Here is an 18,877-nt window from a genome sequence, read left to right on the forward strand (position 1 = left end):
AGAGTCAGGATTTAGACCTGAGCCAACTCCCCGTGCTTACCGTGGGGAGCGTGTGACTGGTCAGGCACTGTGTTATGCGGTGATGCGCACTGTGTCTCCAGCGTGCTTCACAGCCCAATTCGTCCTGTGCCTGCGCCCCGCATTTGCCGGGCGAAAGTAAGCATCCAGCCAGGACGGGTTATGCCAGCTCTACGCTCGAGACCTCCAGTGCGCCTCCACGGCCCAGTGTATCCGGTGCCTGCTCCACGCACCCGGCTTCCAGTGCATCTCCCCAATCCCCAAGACCTGTTCCGGTTCCACGTACCAGGCCTCCAGTATGTCTCAGCCTGGCAAGCCCTGTGGCAGCTCCATGCACCAGGCTTACAGTACATCTCCTCAGTCCGGTGAGACCTGTTCTGACTCCGTGCACGAAGCCTCCAGTGATAATCCATGGCCTGGAGCCTCCAGTGATAATCCATGGCACGAAGCCTCCTGTGATGATCCATGGCACGAAGCCTCCAGTGATGATCCATGGCCCGGAGCCTGTAGTGATGATCCATGACACAAAGCCTCCAGTGCTGATCCATGGCCCGGCGCCTGCAGCGAAAATCCAGGGCACGGAGCCTCCAGCGACGGTCCCCAGTCCGGAGCTTCCAGCGGGGGTTCCCAATCCAGAGCCTCCGGCGATGATCCACGGTCCGGTTCCTCTGGCAACAATCCACGGTCCACAGTCTCCGGCGACGATCCATGGTCCGGTTCCACGGAAGTGGAGGGATCAGCGTGCGGAGTGGGGGCTACGTCCCGAACTGGAGCCGCCACCGAGGATAGATACCCACCCGGAACCTCCCCTGGGTCCGGGCGGGCTGTTTTATTTCTCTATTTGGTTAGGCTAGGGTGTGATTTGGGTGGGCATTCTATGTTTTCTATTTCTTTGTTTTTGGCCGAGTGTGGTTCCCAATCCGATGCAGCTGTCTATCATTGTCTCTGATTGGGAATCATACTTAGGCAGGCTTTTTCCCACCTAATGTTGTGGGTAGTTATTCATTTTCTGTGTGTGTTTGTGTGCGCCATGGTTGCGTCACGTTCGGTTTCTGTTTACCTGTTTTTTTTGGTGAAAGTTTCACTTTATTAAAAGATGTGGAATTACGTGCACGCTGCGCCATGGCTCATCTATGACAGGGAGTTTGAAGACAGTGAACGTGACAATGAGATGCTGGCCTTCTAGGCAGAGTTGCAAAGAAAAAGCCATATCTCAGAATGGCCAATAAAAATAAAAGATTAAGATGGGTGAAAAAACACAGACACTGGTCAGAGGAACTCTGCCTAGAAGGCCAGCATCCTGGAGTCGCCTCTTCACTGTTGACGTTGAGACTGGTGTTTTGCGGGTACTATTTAACCAATCTGCCAGTTGAGGACTTGTGAGGCATCTGTTTCTCAAACTAGACACTCTAATTTACTTGTCCTCTTGCTCAGTTGTGCACCGGGGCCTCCCACTCCTCTTTCTATTCTGGTTAGAGTCAGTTTTCTCTGTTCTGTGTAGGGAGTAGTACACAGCGTTGTACGAGATCTTCAGTTTCTTGGCATTTTCTCGCATGGAATAGCCTTCATTCCTCAGAACAAGAATTGACTGACGAGTTTCAGAAGAAAGTTATTTGTTTAGTTATTTGGATTAGCTAACACAACGTGCCATTGGAACACAGGAGTGATGGTTGCTGATAATGGGCCTCTGTACACCGATGTAGATATTCCTTAAAAAACCTGCCGTTTCCAGCTACAATAGTCAAATACAACATTAACAATGTCTACACTGTGTTTCTGACCAATTTTATGTTATTTTAATGGACAAAAAAGGTGCTTTTCTTTCAAAAGCAAGGACATTTCTAAGTGACCCCAAACTTTTGAATGGTAGTGTATGAGCCTGCAAAAAAACCTGAACTAAAATAATGATTGCGCCATTATACAATAGATAGTCTAATAGCCTGCCACATATTACTCACGTCAGAAAAACATACAAAAAACTGATTTAAGATGTCTTTGGTGTAAGATAATTGGTCTAGCCCAGTTCCCAAACTTTTTACAGTCCCGTACCCCTTTAAACATTCAACCTCCAGCTGCATACCCCTCTAGCACCAGGGTAAGCGCACTCTCAAATGTTGTTTTTTTGCCACAATTGTAAGCCTGCCACACACACACTATACGATACATTTATTAAACATAAGAATGAGTGTGAGTTTTGGTCACAACCCGGCTCGTAGGAAGTGACAAAGAGCTCTTATAGGACCAGGGCACAAATAATAATATAATAATAATCAATAATTTTGCTCTTTATTTAGCCACCTTACATATAAAACTTCTTGGCAGCAAGAGCCTCTTGATATTCTACCCAAGTGGCGTCGGGAGCAACTGCTTGCACCCGCGTTACCACTCTGCCCCTGAACAAGGCAGTTAACCCAATGTTTCCCGGTAGGCCGTCATTGAAAATAAGAATTTGTTCTTAACTGACTTACCTAGAAAAATAAAGGCAAAAACATTTTATTTTTAAATGTAATACATGATTTGGGCTAGAGGCACACAGTCTTCAGCGATTTAGCTAAAAACGCAAAAAAAACAAACTAGCTGTGTTCCATGTTGGGTTCTGCGCTGAAAAGGTTCTGTGTGGAAACACGTGCACTTAAATGGTTCCGTGCAGTGAAGAAATGGAGCCGTGAGAGGCGTTTTGGATAAAAGCGTCCGCTAAATGGCATATATATTATTATCATTATATTGGTTAGACATTGCTTCATGGCTTTATGAGTAGTTTTTCATGTTGTTTTCAATTTGTTTAGCCTTTAGTGCTGGACCAAGATTGCATGACCCTCAGCTCACGGGAACTCAGGATGGAAAAGCGCACCCTTTTCAGGTAATAGCAGATGCATCTACTGTATACACTACATGGCAAAAAAGTATGTGGACAACCATTCAAATGAGTGGATTTGACTATTTCAGCCACACCTGTTGCTGACATGTGTATAAAATCGAGCACACAGCTATGCAATCTCCATAGACAAACATTGGCAGTAGAATTGCCCGTACGGAAGATCTCAGTGACTTTCAACGTGGCACCGTCATAGGATGCCACCTTTCCAACAAGTCAGTTCGTCCAATTTCTGCCCTGATAGAGCTGCCTCGGTCAACTGTAAGTGCTGTTATTGTGAATTGGAAATGTCTAGGAGCAACAGCAGCTCAGTCGTGAAATGGTAGGCCACACAAGCTCACAGAACGGGATCGCCGAGTGCTGAAGTGCGTAGCTCGTAAAAATCGTCAGTCCTCGCTTGCAACACTCACTGCCGAGTTCCAAACTGCCTCTGGAGGCAACATCAGCACAAAAACTGTTCCTCTGGAGCTTCATGAAATGGGTTTCCATGGCCGAGCAGCCACACACAAGCCTAAGATCACACTGCGCAATATCAAGCATCGGCTAGAGTGGTGTAAAGCTCGCCGCTATTGGACTAGAAGTGCGAGGAAACGCGTTCTCTGGAGTGATGAATCATGCTTCACCACCTGGCTGTCCGACGGATTAATCTGGGTTTGGCAGATGCCAGGAGAACGCTACCTGCCCAAATGCATAGTGCCAACTGTAATGTTTGGTAGAGGAATAATGGTCTGGGGCTGTTTTTCATGGTTCGGGCAAGGCCCTTAGTTCCAGTGAAGGGAAATCTTAACGATTCAGCATTCAATGACATTATAGACAATTCTGTGCTTCCAACTTGGTGGCAACTTGGAAGGCCCTTTCCTGTTTCAGCATGACAATGCTCATGTGCACAAAGCGAGGTCATACAGAAATGGTTTGTCGAGATTGGTGTGGAAGAACTTGACTGGCCTGCACAGAGACCTGACCCCAACCCCATTGAAAACCAATGTTCACCAATTAACACCAACACCAATGCACCAATGTTCCAACATCTAGTGAAAGCCTTCCCAGAAGAGTGGAGGCTGTTATAGCAGCAAAGGGGGACCAACTCCATATAAGTGCCCATGATTTTGGAATGAGATGTTCGATGAGCAGGTGTCCCCACATATAGTGTATCTCTATATTATTATGTCTCTATATATCTCTCTCTTTCTCTCTCTCACATTCCACCCTTTTTATTTACCAATGTAAAATTTGAAATAACTCTTCGCACCTCCATTCTCCCAAGAGAATCTTAAAGAAATTGTGTGATTGGGTAAGAGAAAGTATCTGTATATTTATTTTCCCTCTATTTTTAGGCTGGATCTGGTACCCATTAACCGGTCCGTAGGCTTGAAGGCCAAACCCACCAAACCCGTCACCGAGGTCCTGCGCCCTGTTGTGGCGAAGTATGGCCTCCACCTCAACGATCTGGTGGCCAAAATAGTAAGTCTGGCTGGGTCGCCTCAAGGTTTTCTGTTTGCAGCTGTGTATCTAACCCACCCCATCTCTTCTGTAGAGCATGACAGTGACACTGGGTGGAGTGTCATTGGCTTGGAAGGGGGAAGGAACCTCATGCTCTTCAAATGTTACTGGGTGGTTAGCTCATTCTGACTCAACCAGCCTCAGATTTTGCAGAGAGAGGGCTATAATTATGAATGACTACACTCCTGAAACATGAGGGAGGAAGGGGGTAGAAAGACTCCTCCCTTTCCCCCAAATCCTTGCCAGTTAGTTGGTTTATTTTTGTCCTGTGGTGTGTTTCCAAGCATTTACCCCAGTATTATACAGGAAGCTAAAGCCACATTCTAAATAGAGCGAGGGCTTCCATGTCTTACATGGTTAATGATAGTACACAGAAGTTGAGATGATACGCTACATGTTTGAATGACATGCTCACATGGCATCATCCTAATCTGTTGAAATGGATGGGAACATGCTAATAATGCTAGCAAGATAACTTGCTAAAATGCTGTGTATTTTGACAGAGTGGAGAAACGGAGCCTTTAGACTTAGGGGCGCCAATATCCAGCCTCGACGGCCTGCGCATAGTGCTGGAAAGAGCAGATCCCTCTGCTTCAGGGAAAGGTAAAACCGCCACCGCACCAAACTCCAAAACACATGCTAAGACAACAGACAAGGTCAACCAACCCTGAAGATGGTCACTGTTTCCACTCACTCCTACAGTGACCTTGCATGGTCCCAGATCTGTTTGTCTTGCTAGTGTAACCAAGCTAAGAACGTACCACAAGCTCACTCCACAGCTAGCTTGAAATGTCACTGTTGGAGCTATCCAATTGGTACCTGTTGTATAGCTCAGACGGTTTGCACGGGCAGTCTGGTTCAAGCCCAGTCAGAGGTAGGTTCAGGGAGGCAGCGCTACATGCTAAGCTTGCACACTGACACCGATTATACCAACACCTATGGTTACTGTCCATAGGAGTTATCAAGATGGCACAAACAGATCTGGGACCAGGCTAATAGAGACTCACTGGCACATTCAAACCCCCAATCACCCTAAGATAGTGACTGGAGAAATCCAGCGGTGAAATTCTTCCAATATTGACCTTGCACTTCAGCCCATCTGTTTCCAGGAATTCAAACCACTCTTGTAATCTATGTCCTGTTTTGTTGTCCCACTTACTTCTAGTGGTAAGCAAAGATATCAGAGTTATGGAGGATGCATGGGATGGCTCGTTGGCTCAGATTCACCTCCATATTGTTTTTCTCTATCTATAGATTCCAAGTCCAAGTCAGCCTCCTTGAAAGCCCATCTGCCATCTTTGACCAGCAGGAGTCTTTCAGCAACAGTAAGGAGACTTCCTTATTTTATCCCTGTCTTCACTTTTCTCAAGTATCCTTAAACTTCTAAATGTTCTGTCTCCGGCTCCCCTGCTATGCTGCTTCTTAACAATTTAACGTCACATAATAATTGCTCAAGTGCTCTACTCTACTTTGTTCCAAGTGGTTTCCTTGCTTGAATGCTGGCTGCAGCTGACTTGAAAACTGACTGACCCCCTGCTTTGTAGTTCAGCCTCCAGATCGCCTTTATAGTTGATATCTGACCTTGTCCCCTAGGGATATTACATGAACCTGATTTACTAAACACCAACGAAACAACGCGCATCAAAGAAACAACACACATAAAAGGAACAACGGGCCTGTGTTTTATGTTTATATATATACTTTTCTTTACTTCTGAAAATAACAGGGCAACAGGTGCAAACACTTAAACACTCACAGTGTAAGTAAATCTGTCCGGGATATGTCGTAGTGGTGTTAGTAAAGGGCATGCACAGCCTCTTCCCTCCCCCTTAATGGAGTGCGTTGTTGTTGTTGCGTCTGCAGGGAGATGACAGGTCATCAGGAAAGGCAAGCGGACAAGACCCGTCGCTCCCTACGGAAAAGAGAAAACCGAAAAAGATTAATATAGATGAAGCTGAAGGTAAATCATCCCCCTCTCTTTCTACCCTGTGGTGGCTTCTCTGAGCTTTGCTTCGCTGCGTCACCAACACCATCTCTTTGGCAGCATTAAAAGGAGCCTTCAACCTTCACAGTTATCTCTCAGTGCAGCGTGGGGCTGTGTACCGTACACGTTAAACTAACTAATCCTCTTTTTATCTGACCTGTTTCCTTGTTCTTGGGGAGGGTTTTAGGAATAGGAAGTAACTTTCTCTCTCTTTAGAATTCTTCGAGCTCCTGAGCCGGACACAGAGCAGCCGGAGAAATGCCCAGAGAGGCCTCCTGAACAAAGAGGACCTGGAGTTACCTGACTTCCTGCGGTTAACCACCTGCTCCCCCTCCACTGCCTCCCTAGACGCGACTTGCTCCACCCCCACCTCCATCAAACAGGGCCAGGGGGCAGGCAGGGTGAACGGGGTGGGCGTCACCCCCGCCCGCGGTCCCCTCAACGCCAGCCTGCGCTCCGAGAGCCTGGACTCCTCCCTCAGCAGCGCCAATGGACACTCCCACTCCGCTGCAGGGCGCAGGGCACTTCCCCCAGCCCGCCACCCCATACCCACCTTCGGCGCCACCCTCTCCCCCATCCCCCGCCTATTGGAGGCTAGAGGCCCGGGCCTCAGAACGCTGGAGGAAGACACCCATGCTGACCTGACCCTGGTGGGAGAGGGGGACATCAACAGCCCCAACAGCACCCTTCTGCCCCCCTCGCCGGTGCCGCTGTCCTACGAGGGCAGCCTGCCCGAGGCTAACTTCACCCCTCCTGCGCCCTGCGCCCAAACCTCCCAGGATGGATGTGGGAATGGCCAGTCCAGCTCAGGTATTTCCACATTGTGACTATGCATTAGCGTGTTGATGTGTGTGTGTGTGTATGTGTTTGTGTATGTGTGAGAAACGGAGAGTGTGTGATCATGTGTGTCTGAAGGTGACCTGATTTCCAATGACAACTCATTTTTTACTGACTTCAATGCACTTTATGTACAACTGCTCTCTCAGTTGTACCCCAATCATTTCGACTCCTTTGAATACTTTCTAATGAACATAGATAGCATTGTTTGTGGTCACTTTCAATAGTAAGTTGAGTTCAATTGTAAATAGTGATGTATATATTTAGAAATGAATGACATTTACATTCGCATACCACTGAACTGATGGGGTTTACAACCTAACTGAGATTTGAGGTGATAGTCAACCATAGAAAGTTTCGTATTGTTGTACCACAGAGTATATGATATATATATATATATATATATATATATATATATATATATATATATATATATATATATATATATATATATGAGGATACAGATTTGACGCAGGTGAATAAACTCTCATTATACATTCATAATGCTTTAATGGTCAAAATGATAATTGTCATTACAATCCATGAAAAATAGTCCTACTATAATTTGACAGCAACCAATTGTAGCAAGCTACAATTACCATGCAGGTGTGAATTGTTTGGTTTGATTGATTGTAATAGAAAACCTGAAAGATTGCCATGAGTCACAGCCAGCATTCATGTCAATCAATAAAAGCTCTATGCTTGCATTGTGAGTTTATAATTGGTGTGTAGTTCTCTGCCCAGTACACAGCTACTGACAAGATAAAACGTAACCAAAGAGTTATGAAAGTGTTATTTGAGCAGATGATCATATACCTGTACATTTTATTATTTGTATTGAATTATTTGAATTGAAAAGCTGTATTTTTTTCCATCCCATCCTCTAATGCAATGCAATTCAACAATGCCAATAAGAATTTCACTCTGGTTTTAAAATTCAATTAAATATATAGAGAAAGAAAACTAAAATTGATTTTTTTCTTCACAAAATTGTGATAATTATAGACAGTGATGATAGAGCTAGTTTAACATGAACGGTATCATTGTTGAATTGCATGTCACACTCTGTCTGGAATCATCCTCTCCCTCTGTGGATGCCTGTTGTAGATAATCATGAAAATTAATTCTGTATCTGTGTTTGATTAGATCTAATAAATGTTAGACCTGGAATCACATCGTCTGTCTTTTTACAAGTTTGTAATCTCAAATTCAGTTACCACTCCATGTCTCCTCTTCACCAACTTTCCCCAACACAACCTATATCTCTTTCATTTAGTTTGTCTTCCACCTCCTTCTCCCTGTCCTGTTCTTGCATGCTAGCTGCTTTGTCTGTGCTCTTCTGAGAAGGTTGTGGCGTCTGTGTCTGGGTAATTCTGATTGTTATGTCTGTGTGAGGGGGTCATTCGGTGTTTTGTTTGTGTGTAATTCTGATTGTTATGTCTGTGTGAGAGGGTCATTCGGTGTTGTGTTTGTGTGTAATTCTGATTGTTATGTCTGTGTGAGAGGGTCATTCTGTGTTTTGTTTGTGTGTAATTCTGATTGTTATGTCTGTGTGAGAGGGTCATTCGGTGTTGTGTTTGTGTGTAATTCTGATTGTTTTGTCTGTGTGAGAGGGTCATTCGGTGTTGTGTTTGTGTGTAATTCTGATTGTTATGTCTGTGTGAGAGGGTCATTCGGTGTTGTGTTTGTGTGTAATTCTGATTGTTACGTCTGTGTGAGGGGGTCATTCGGTGTTGTGTTTGTGTTATTCTGATTGTTTTGTCTTTCTAAGGGATTGCAACATTTCTGTAACTTTCCCAAAATCCCCAGGTTTTCCAGAACTCCTGGTTGGAAGATTATTTCCTCTTGATTCCAGGAATCTTCCAACCAGGATTTCTGGGGGAAAAAATGCATTTACTGTAATGTACTTCATCTAATGTATAATGCTTTTAGTATGAGCCGTGTATATCTGTATCACTCCTGGATTTTCATTTCCCATACAACAAACCTACTGGTCAGTTTCTCGTTCTCCACTATATACAGTAGGACCTTTAAGTGAGGTTGATAGTTGTGGTGAGCCAGAGAAGTTGGTGAATGCAGTCAACTAACTCCTGATAATTGCGATTTTAGAGTTTCCAATTATTTTGCATGCTCTGATTGAGTGCACGCTACCACAACAGTCCCAAATGAATCTAGTTTAGCCTGTTATCATTCACTATCTAATGTCTATCTTTATTGGGGTGGGTTAGTCTGTCAAAACAGAATGAGCAGTGATGGGAATCGATCACAATCACCAGCATTATTATCTGCAACTGGTAGTTTGCCATGACGCAGAGTCAGTGTTAGCCAGTTTATCTGTGTGATTTTACCGTAGTCTAGGTGTCTCACTGGTGTTCAAACACCTATTCGAATAATAACAACACACTTTGAAATCCCAATTTAAAAGTGAGCCTTATCCAGCTGTGCTGGTTGAAGAACTGTACAGCTAAAAAAATCTGTCAAGAAGCAAGACAGCTAGAATTACATAAGGTGTTTACATGTCTCAGCTCATCTATTTAGTATGTATTAGGATCCCCATTAGCTGTTTCCAAGGCAGCAGCAACTCTTCCTGGGTTCAAACAGGTTTTAAACAATTATATTAAAACAAAACAACAGCCTACATCATAAATAAAACAATACATCATACAGGACATTATTACTCTCTAATTACAAATGTACAATACTACAATACAGCAATATTACATTGTGTTTGTGTGCAGGGTGTCTGTGTGTGTGTGTGTGTATCTCTTTACTGTCCGTGTTTTGAGGTGAGGTTTTATCCCCCAAAAATTGAACTGCTCACTTGAATTACTACGTAGAGGCATGTAGTCACGCCTCTACGTAGTACTGTGCACTTTCCCAGAGTATGTTCTGGACATGGGGACTGTGAAGAGACCCCTGGTGGTATGCCTTGTGCTGTATGTATGGGTGTCTGAGTTGTGTGTTAGAGGTTTGAATAGACAGTTCGGTGATTTCAACGTGTCAATACCTCTCACAAAGACAAGTAGTGATGCAGTCAATCCCTCCTCTACTTTGATTCAGGAGAGATTGACATGCATGTTATTGATATTAGCCCTCAGTGTACATTTAAGGGCCAGCCATGCTGCTCTGTTCTGGGCCAACTGTAATTTGCCTATGTACTTCTTTGTGTCACTTGACCACATAACTGGGCAGTAGTCCAGGTGTGTTTTGTGGATTATGATGTCAAGAAAGCAGAGCAACAACCTATATGTTTTGACCTATATGTTTTGACTTATGTTTTTACCATGTCAGTTTACAATCAAGTGTTATACCCAGCAATCTCCTAAACTTGCTCAATTGCCTCTTTATCATTACAAGATTTAGATGAGGTTTAGGGATTAGCAAATGTTTTGTCCCAAATAAAATTATTTTCGTTTTTTATATATATTTAGGACTAGCCACCCATTCTAAAACTGACTGCAGCTCTTTGTTAAGTGTTGCAGTGATTTCCCTTGCTGTGGTAGCTGACATATATAATGTTGAGTCATCAGCGTACATAAACACACAGGCTTTACTTAATGCTAGTGGTAGGTCATTAGTAAAAATTGAAAAAAGTAAGGGGCCAAGATGGCTACCTTGAGGTATGCCAAACTATACCTGGTTTATGTTAGAGAGGCTTCCATTAAAGAACACCCTCTGTGTTATGTTAGACAGGAAACTCTTGAAACATGATATGGCAGAGGATATAAAGCAAAAAAGTGTTTTCAGCATCTGACCTCGGTTCAAATAGAATTAATTTTGTTTCAAATACTTAAGCATGTGCTTGATGAAACTTGTCTGACGCAATGGAACCAATGGAATAGTCCCCAAAGTGCAAACCAATGGAATAGTCTTCTGAAGTGCATCCATCTAGCACTCCAGGCAGGCTCAATCAAAACATTGAAGTATTTGAATGAAAATAAATTAATTTTAACCCATGCCTGCAGCTCAAAGGATGGCACACTTCAAAGTCCGTCACTCCGGAGGACATGACGTGTCTAGCCCTGATCTTTTCTAAATGGCTCTGTCAATAGATATCTGTAAGGTGATATGTGTACACAGGATGATACGAGTGGGTAGAATAAGACTCACAGAGTCTCTCTCTGCTCGTCTTTTCTGGTTACTAAGCGCATCAGCCTGATTCTGCCACATTGGGAACCATGGTAACAGGTCCGCCTTGCATCAGTTGACTGTGCTGCTGCAGAGAAACTGTTGCTATTTTTGTGTGTGTGTGGGGGGGGGGGGGGGGGGGGGGGGTTGTTCTGTCTCTGTCATTTTCTCTCGCTCTCACTCTCACTCACTGCCCGCTCCAAGCTAAACAGAAAGTCCCTGCATGTAAATGCGTATAATTTTTATTCTTTATTATGCATGCAGTATTTATGTTCTGTTCTCTACCTGTGCCTTGCAGAATGTTCTTGCTTGCACGACAGCCAGTACGCATCTGTATGCACGACAGCCAGTATGCATATGTCTGCATGGAGGAACGCGGCATGCACACAATTAGTGACAGTACATCTGAAAGGTAACATCTTTCTGTCACATTATGATGGCCTGGAATGAATTACCTTTGACCTTTAAAAAAGACAAATTGACACATCATCAGAGGGAAATAATTGTATGCAGTGCATCAGGCACATTTCTGAGTAAACTCAAATAATTAGATGTTGTATCATTACTTTACATATAAATGCAATCATCTCACACTCAATCGAACTACTGATTGACTACAATCAATCAAACTACTGTCTTCTTAATAATCAGTGGGATGAGTAGAAATGAAATCATTCCTCTGCTAGTTTATGTTATGGCTAATGTCAAGACTACCATTCACTGCTGGAGAAAGTGTTTTCCGCAGGTTAACAGACGCCATATATTACAAACCAAAGGATTCATCTAACTAGGAGCCAAGGCTTTATGTTCACTGGGGTTTACGTATAAGAGTGGAATGGAGTTCACCTATTATAGCAGAGGAATGAAGTTCACCTCCACTTTGGCTTAGATGTTAATTAACTAATATCTGTTCAAGTTTTGGGCTCCCGAGTGGCACAGTGGTCTAAGGCACAGTGGTCTAAGACACTGCATCTCAGTGCAAGAGGTGTCACTGCAGTACCTGGTTCGTATCCAGGCTGCATCACATCTGGCCGTGATTGGGGGTCCCATAGGGCGCTGCACAGTTAGCCCAGCTTTGCCTGGGTAGTCCATCATTGTAAATAACAATTTGTTCTTAACTGACTTGCCTAGTTAAATAAAGGTTAAAAAAATAGGATGAAAAAGCTAGTGATGTTCTCATACAAACACAGAAACCCCAGCTGTAACTCAAACATATGTCCCAGTTAAAGCAACGTCTTCCAGCTGTTACCGACTACAGGTAGGCCCTAGTGTTTGTAAACTGAAGGGTTTTGACAAATGTAACTAATGGTGGTTTTTGGGGTGGTTTTTGGTAGACTGGTCCCAGATCTGTCGTCTCCTCCTATAACCTGGTCCCAGATCTGTTGTCTCCTCCTATAACCTGGTCCCAGATCTGTTGTCTCCCCCTATAACCTGATCCCAGATCTGTTTGTGCTCTTGCCAACCCCATTCCTGTCATTGTCCAGCCAAACATGCTTGCATGACAATGAGTGTGACAGGGAGTTGGCATGATGGCATCAACAGACTCAGACAGAGAGATTCTGAGGTCAGCTCCTATAGGTTATCCCAACTCAATCCCTGACTACAGCATTAATGTAAACTTATGTTGAAAAACCAAACACAGGTCTGCTAGGGTCACTCCAACCTAACATTTGAAATATCAATCAATTTGACCTCATGAGTGTGTTCTGTTGAGATACATTTACCGTTATAATAACTCAAATATACTGCTAGATATCTTAATTATGTGTTTCCTTTCCATGTCAAATCAAATGATGGTTGTGCAGCTGGTCAGATAAACACGTATTGGTCATTATTTGTTTAATTAATTATTTTGGCCACTAGAGGGCAACAGTATATAGTATAACTGTTCCTCCACCACCATTTAAGGCAATAACCTCATCTTGGGTGTTCGAGGATGAGCTCAAAACTATTCAGTTGTATAGTCATAGTAAAGAACCAATGCATAACATTTGACGCCGTGGTTTGGTTATCATATTTTTACTGTATTTATCATAGCAAGTGCATTTCACTGTTAGTCTACACCTGTTGTTTACGAAGCATATGACAAAAACATTTTGATTTGATTTGTATAGCGATTGGTCCTGATTCTAAAACTTTGTGATATCATTGGCCTCTCACACAAACTTTGCATAAATGGGACTTATTTGTCATTGCCCATATCCAGAATTTAGAACAGCTTTTATACTTTCAAATGCAATCAACCACTTAGGCACAGGGCTTAGCGTTCATCCCGCTGCACCATAACAACAAAATGAAAAGGTGACAATCGTAATACCGCCAAAAAATTAACAATAGCTTAAAATGATTCAGAATTCTGTGAATCCTGTGAGGATTGTGTGCCTGAGGGACGTGCTGGCTTTCATCTCGCTTTAGATTTCACTGTCTGCGTCCCGAATGGCAACCTATTCTCCATATAGTGCCCTGGTCAAAAGTATTCCACTATGTAGGGAACATTGGGAAGCAGTCTGGCTGACACACCTGAAAGCTGGATACGGCTGACCCTCAGTCTGTCTTATCATCAATCTGGCAGTAACCAGGGGGCCTTGGGGCTGATCTCAGCCAGTCTGAGCTGTGCGGCTGGTTCTGTTCCAAACTGGCCCTGGGGAGAGCTGGTCTGTCTGGGCTAGTGTGGTGCCCTAGGACATTGATAGAAGACACCTGACAGACAGCCAGCAGGCTCATGTTAACAGCAGTGCTAAGACAAGAATTACACCTCTTAGCTCAACTCCTTAATTAGAGCTAGACGTTTATTCCAAACCACTTCAATCGCTCAATATACTTACTTATAATTCTCATTGTAATAATTTTGATGTTGACTATTATTTGAAGTAGCTTCATGAGACAATTTTGAGCACATCAACTTTTTAAGTAGGCCCAAGCTTGGCAAAGAGGTTGCTGTGTGTGTTCAGCTGTGAGAATGGGTACGACGTGGAGGATGTGTTTATAAAACTGCATCTATTCTGTGAATCAGAGGCGTGGGAGCTCAGAGGGTGTATGTGTTGGAGTCACCTAGACCTCTTGTTTAAGGGCCACAGGAGGGATGAGGAGAAGTATTACTCATTGGAACTGTAATATCACAGTTACAGATGTAGCATCATCATTTGTTTCACTACTGGATTGGTTTCATAAATCAACTATCTTCTCGCTCTGGAACCCTCACTTCCTACTTTGTAGGAACATTCTCAGCAACAAAAGAGTGATCAAATTCAGATCCTACATCTGTAGCTTTGGACTCGACTCACACTCTCTCAGGATCATAGAGAAGTGTTACAGCGGAACTGAATGAGTCAGCGCGCTCTAGAACCAATTGTTCTAATGTGATGTCTCATTACGTACACTGGCTTCAGTGCATATATTCTTTCTCCATCTGTGATAGTCACTCTTGTCAACACTTGTCAAGATAAAAATACAGCAAAACAAACTCACTGAAATGTACCATGGCCATAGTGACACAGCTCCATTCTGACTACAGACTTCAATCTGGATCTAAAAATGCACCTTTGATAAAGTTCTGTATTATGTACCTACCTCTGTTTGACAGTGTATCAATATCAATGCAACACTCATATCAATGCAACACTCATATCAATGCAACACTGCTCAGTTTTTGCACAAGTGCCACGTTTGGTTGACATCCAACACGTCTAGACCATAGTAGTTTAGCACGGTACACAGTGGACCTAATGAATAACCAATAAGTTAAACAGTGTCAGTTTGTTCTTTTGAAGCTAAGCAGACAAGCTGAAAGGCATGCATAGCCCTTGTTATGGTTGAGATGGTTTCATGTTGTTAAATCATAGGGCGCAATTATCTGAACTGGTCCTGGACCAGAAGCCATCAAGCCAAAATACTCTGAGCCTGATGCTTTGTCACCTACGGGTCACTGCTCTGAGATCAGCTCAATGGACATACTGCATTTCAAGGGTCAGAGCTCCATCATAATGGAGACGGGAAAAGCTCTTCCGGAGGGTTTCTTAAAAGGTTGTGTCTGGATTTTCTCCCCTCCCCCTTGGTTCCGCTGTTCACTCTTTTTGTTCTCTACCATCAAAAAAGGTCGTATGTCAAGACAACCCACTGGGGACAGATGTCAATTCAGCATCTATTCCACGTTGGTTCAATGTTATTTCATTTAAATGAAGTTGACTCAATCAGTGTTTGCTCAGTGGAAAAGCACTGGTGGCCCTATGACTCTGTTTTACACTGATTATAACATGGATGATCAGATCCTCTGAAAGACTTTGTATAGTAGACAAGGGAGGTGTTAGACAAGTCATACATACCACATGCACTGCAGTAAACCGTCGGTGAATCATTAGCAACAGTTTTGGGGAAGCCATACTAACGCTACCCTTAAAACATAGTTTACTGAAATGAAGTTACTTTGAAAAAGTAGTCCACTACATCCAAACTACTTTGTGAAAAATTGTCATCTGAATTGTCATCGACAATTGTCATCTTACAAACTGCAAGAACAGTTTACTTTGGGCTTATATGTTAACAGAATGTAATTTAGCCTATTAAACTCAAAAACGATTTGTTTCAAGTGACAATGTATTATTGTGTCATCTATGATTCACTTATGTATTATTTTCTTAGTAGTGTATAGTTCAGTAGTTAGTTAAACCGCTACATGCCTAGAAAGTTGTTAACTACTGAAAACACTACTAAGATTGGAATATAGTTCAACTACCACCAAGCTACTGGAAATTGTAGTTCAATTACTAGTTGAACTACATGTAGTTTACTGCTCCCCAACACTGATTAGCAATTATATTAACCAATTTATGGTAGATTGGAGGCCTCAAGGCTGTGGAGTATTGGTACTTATCCTCTTTGTTGACCACTGTGGCAAATACTTCAGCTGGAACACAGTTGGAGAATCTCAATTGCATACTCCTCGCGTCCTCTCTCCTCACCGTCTTCTCAAAACCCATTGGATGGGAAAGCCAGAGGTCCCGCTCCTCTGACCTTCTCCCCCAATGGGTTTTTGAGGAGGCGAGGTGAGAGGACTCTAGGAGAATGCAATTGAGATTCTTCCAATGGCACATCCTTCTATTACTAATTCTCCCATCTCTCCCTTCCTTACCCAGAGAGAAGAAAAAGAGCATGTGCTCTTGACCGCTCCCACAAGAGGGCGCCATATCTTGGAGCACTCCGCTCTCAGCCTGCCCTACAGGAGGTGATGGATGTGGAAGGAGTGTGTCTAGAGGAGGGGGAGGAGGAGGGGGAGGAGAGAGATAAGGTGGGGGAGGTCACCATCATCCGGGGAGAAGACTCCGAGCTCAGCCTCAGTTTCCAAGGGTATGCCACTGAGCTCCGGCAGTGCCAAAGCCGGATGAAGACCTCCCAGGTGCCCCTCAACGCCCCCGACCAATCAGAGGGGATCCAAGACTCCAACACTGACATGTACAAGGCCACAATCGTGTGAGTTCTGAGGCTGAGCAACCTTCACCAGCACTTTCCAAGCTTGAGTCACTGTCTGTTCAAACAGGAACTTACTTGACAAACGAGGGACTTTAACCGCAAAAAGCTATTGATTTTCACTCCAGAACTGATAGAATGTATAATAATTGTTTTGGTGATATATATTGTATTATTTAACATTATTCTGGTGTGTGTTTAGTGGGTATACATGAAAATAAAATGAATTGCCAGTTCAGATTGATGAACAATTTGGTAATAACCTACTGTTTGGGAATTTATCAAGGGATAGGCGACCTTGTTTAAGACATGGTTGCTGATACTGCAGGTACTGCAAGGCAGGGGATATGGAACTCAACCTCTTTCAGCTGGATGAGAAGATAGGATTCACAAATTGTAGGAACACGAGAAACTCCTCGCAACTCTAGTACATTTTACTGTAGTATTCTAGTCGGCAGGTAGCCTAGTGGTTAGAGCGTTGGGCCAGTAACCGAAAGGTTGCTCGATTGAATCCCCGCGCTGACAAGGTAAACATCTGTCGTTCTGCCCCTGAACAAGGCAGTTAACCCAGTGTTCCTAGGCTGTCATTGTAAATAAGAATTTGTTCTTAACTGACTTGCCTAGTTAAATTAAGGTAATAAATATATATATATATTCCACGCTTTCATTGGGAACAATATATGATCCATCCTCATATCTGTAAATGTACCATTACAGTATTATGATTGCCTTCATGTTTGGTTGTTGTTCAAATTCCACCCAATAAACATGCCTACCTTTATAATTCCAGAATGGAAGCCTCTTGTCGTTAGTCATTTTGATTTCTGTATGGTAAGGAGTCATATATTGAAGGATTAAATTAAAGGGGCAACCTGGGATTTCAAACAGCCCCACCTGATGGGGGTATGTTAGACGAACTAAACTCACGAGGCATTTTTAAGTTATATTATTCAAGAATCAATGGCTACAGTCGTGGCCAAACATTTTGAGAATGACACAAATATTAATTTTCACAAAGTTTGCTGCCTCAGTGTCTTTAGATATTTTTGTCAGATGTTACTATGGAATACTGAAGTATAATTACAAGAATTTCACAAGTGTCAAAGGCTTTTATTGACAATTACATGAAGTTGATGCAAAGAGTCAATATTTGCAGTGTTGACCCTTCTTTTTCAAGACCTCTGCAATCCGACCTGGTATGCTGTCAATTAACTTCTGGTGGCAGCCCATTCTTGCATAATCAATGCTTGGAGTTTGTCAGAATTTGTGGAGTTTTGTTTGTCCACCCGCCTCTTGAGGATTGACCACAAGTTCTCAATGGGATTAAGGTCTGGGGAGTTTCCTGGCTATGGACGCAAAATATTGATGTTTTGTTCCCCGAGCCACTTAGTTATCACTTTTGCCTTATGGCAAGGTGCTCCATCATGCTGGAAAGGGCATTGTTCGTCACCAAACTGTTCCTTGATGGTTGGGAGAAATTGCTCTCAGAGGAAGTGTTGGTACCATTCTTAATTCATGGCTGTGTTCTTAGGCAAAATTGTGAGCGAGCCCACTCCCTTGGCTGAGAAGCAACCCCACACATGAATGGTCTCAGGATGCTTTACTGTTGGCATGACACAGGACTGATGGTAGCGCTCACCTTGTCTTCTCCAGACAAGCTTTTTTCCAGATGCCCCAAACAACCGGAAAGGGAATTCATCAGAGAAAATGACTTTACCCCAGTCCTCAGCAGTCCAATCTCTGTACCTTTTGCAGAATATCAGTCTGTCCATTATGTTTTCCTGGAGAAAAGTGGCTTCTTTGCTGCCCTTCTTGACACCAGGCCATCCTCCAAAAGTCTTCGCCTCACTGTGCGTGCAGATGCACTCACACCTGCCTGCTGCCATTCCTGAGCAAGCTCTGTACTGGTGGTGCCCCGATCCTGCAGCTGAATCAACTTTAGGAGACGGTCCTGGCGCTTGCTGGACTTTCTTGGGCGCCCTGAAGCCTTCTTCACAACAATTGAACCGCACTCCTTGAAGTTCTTGATGATCCGATAAATGGTTGATTTAGGTGCAATCTTACTGGCAACA

General features: G+C 43.4%; 1 protein-coding gene across 1 annotated transcript in view; it reads left to right on the forward strand.

Annotated features, from left to right (window-relative positions):
- Positions 1 to 17,415, forward strand: part of LOC139379010 (regulator of G-protein signaling 12-like) — a 76,568-nt gene extending 59,153 nt beyond the window's left edge. Inside the window, exons 11-17 of the mRNA XM_071121718.1 lie at positions 2,805 to 2,878; positions 4,228 to 4,354; positions 4,897 to 4,996; positions 5,648 to 5,718; positions 6,257 to 6,353; positions 6,594 to 7,187; positions 16,475 to 17,415. Coding sequence (XP_070977819.1) covers positions 2,805 to 2,878; positions 4,228 to 4,354; positions 4,897 to 4,996; positions 5,648 to 5,718; positions 6,257 to 6,353; positions 6,594 to 7,187; positions 16,475 to 16,812 — 1,401 coding nt within the window. The 3' untranslated portion in view covers positions 16,813 to 17,415. The remainder of the gene's footprint in view (positions 1 to 2,804; positions 2,879 to 4,227; positions 4,355 to 4,896; positions 4,997 to 5,647; positions 5,719 to 6,256; positions 6,354 to 6,593; positions 7,188 to 16,474) is intronic.
- The last annotated feature ends 1,462 nt before the right edge of the window (positions 17,416 to 18,877 follow it).

The sequence above is a fragment of the Oncorhynchus clarkii genome, chromosome 21 (genome assembly GCF_045791955.1).
Source record: "Oncorhynchus clarkii lewisi isolate Uvic-CL-2024 chromosome 21, UVic_Ocla_1.0, whole genome shotgun sequence".
NCBI classification, from domain to species: Eukaryota; Metazoa; Chordata; class Actinopteri; order Salmoniformes; family Salmonidae; genus Oncorhynchus; species Oncorhynchus clarkii.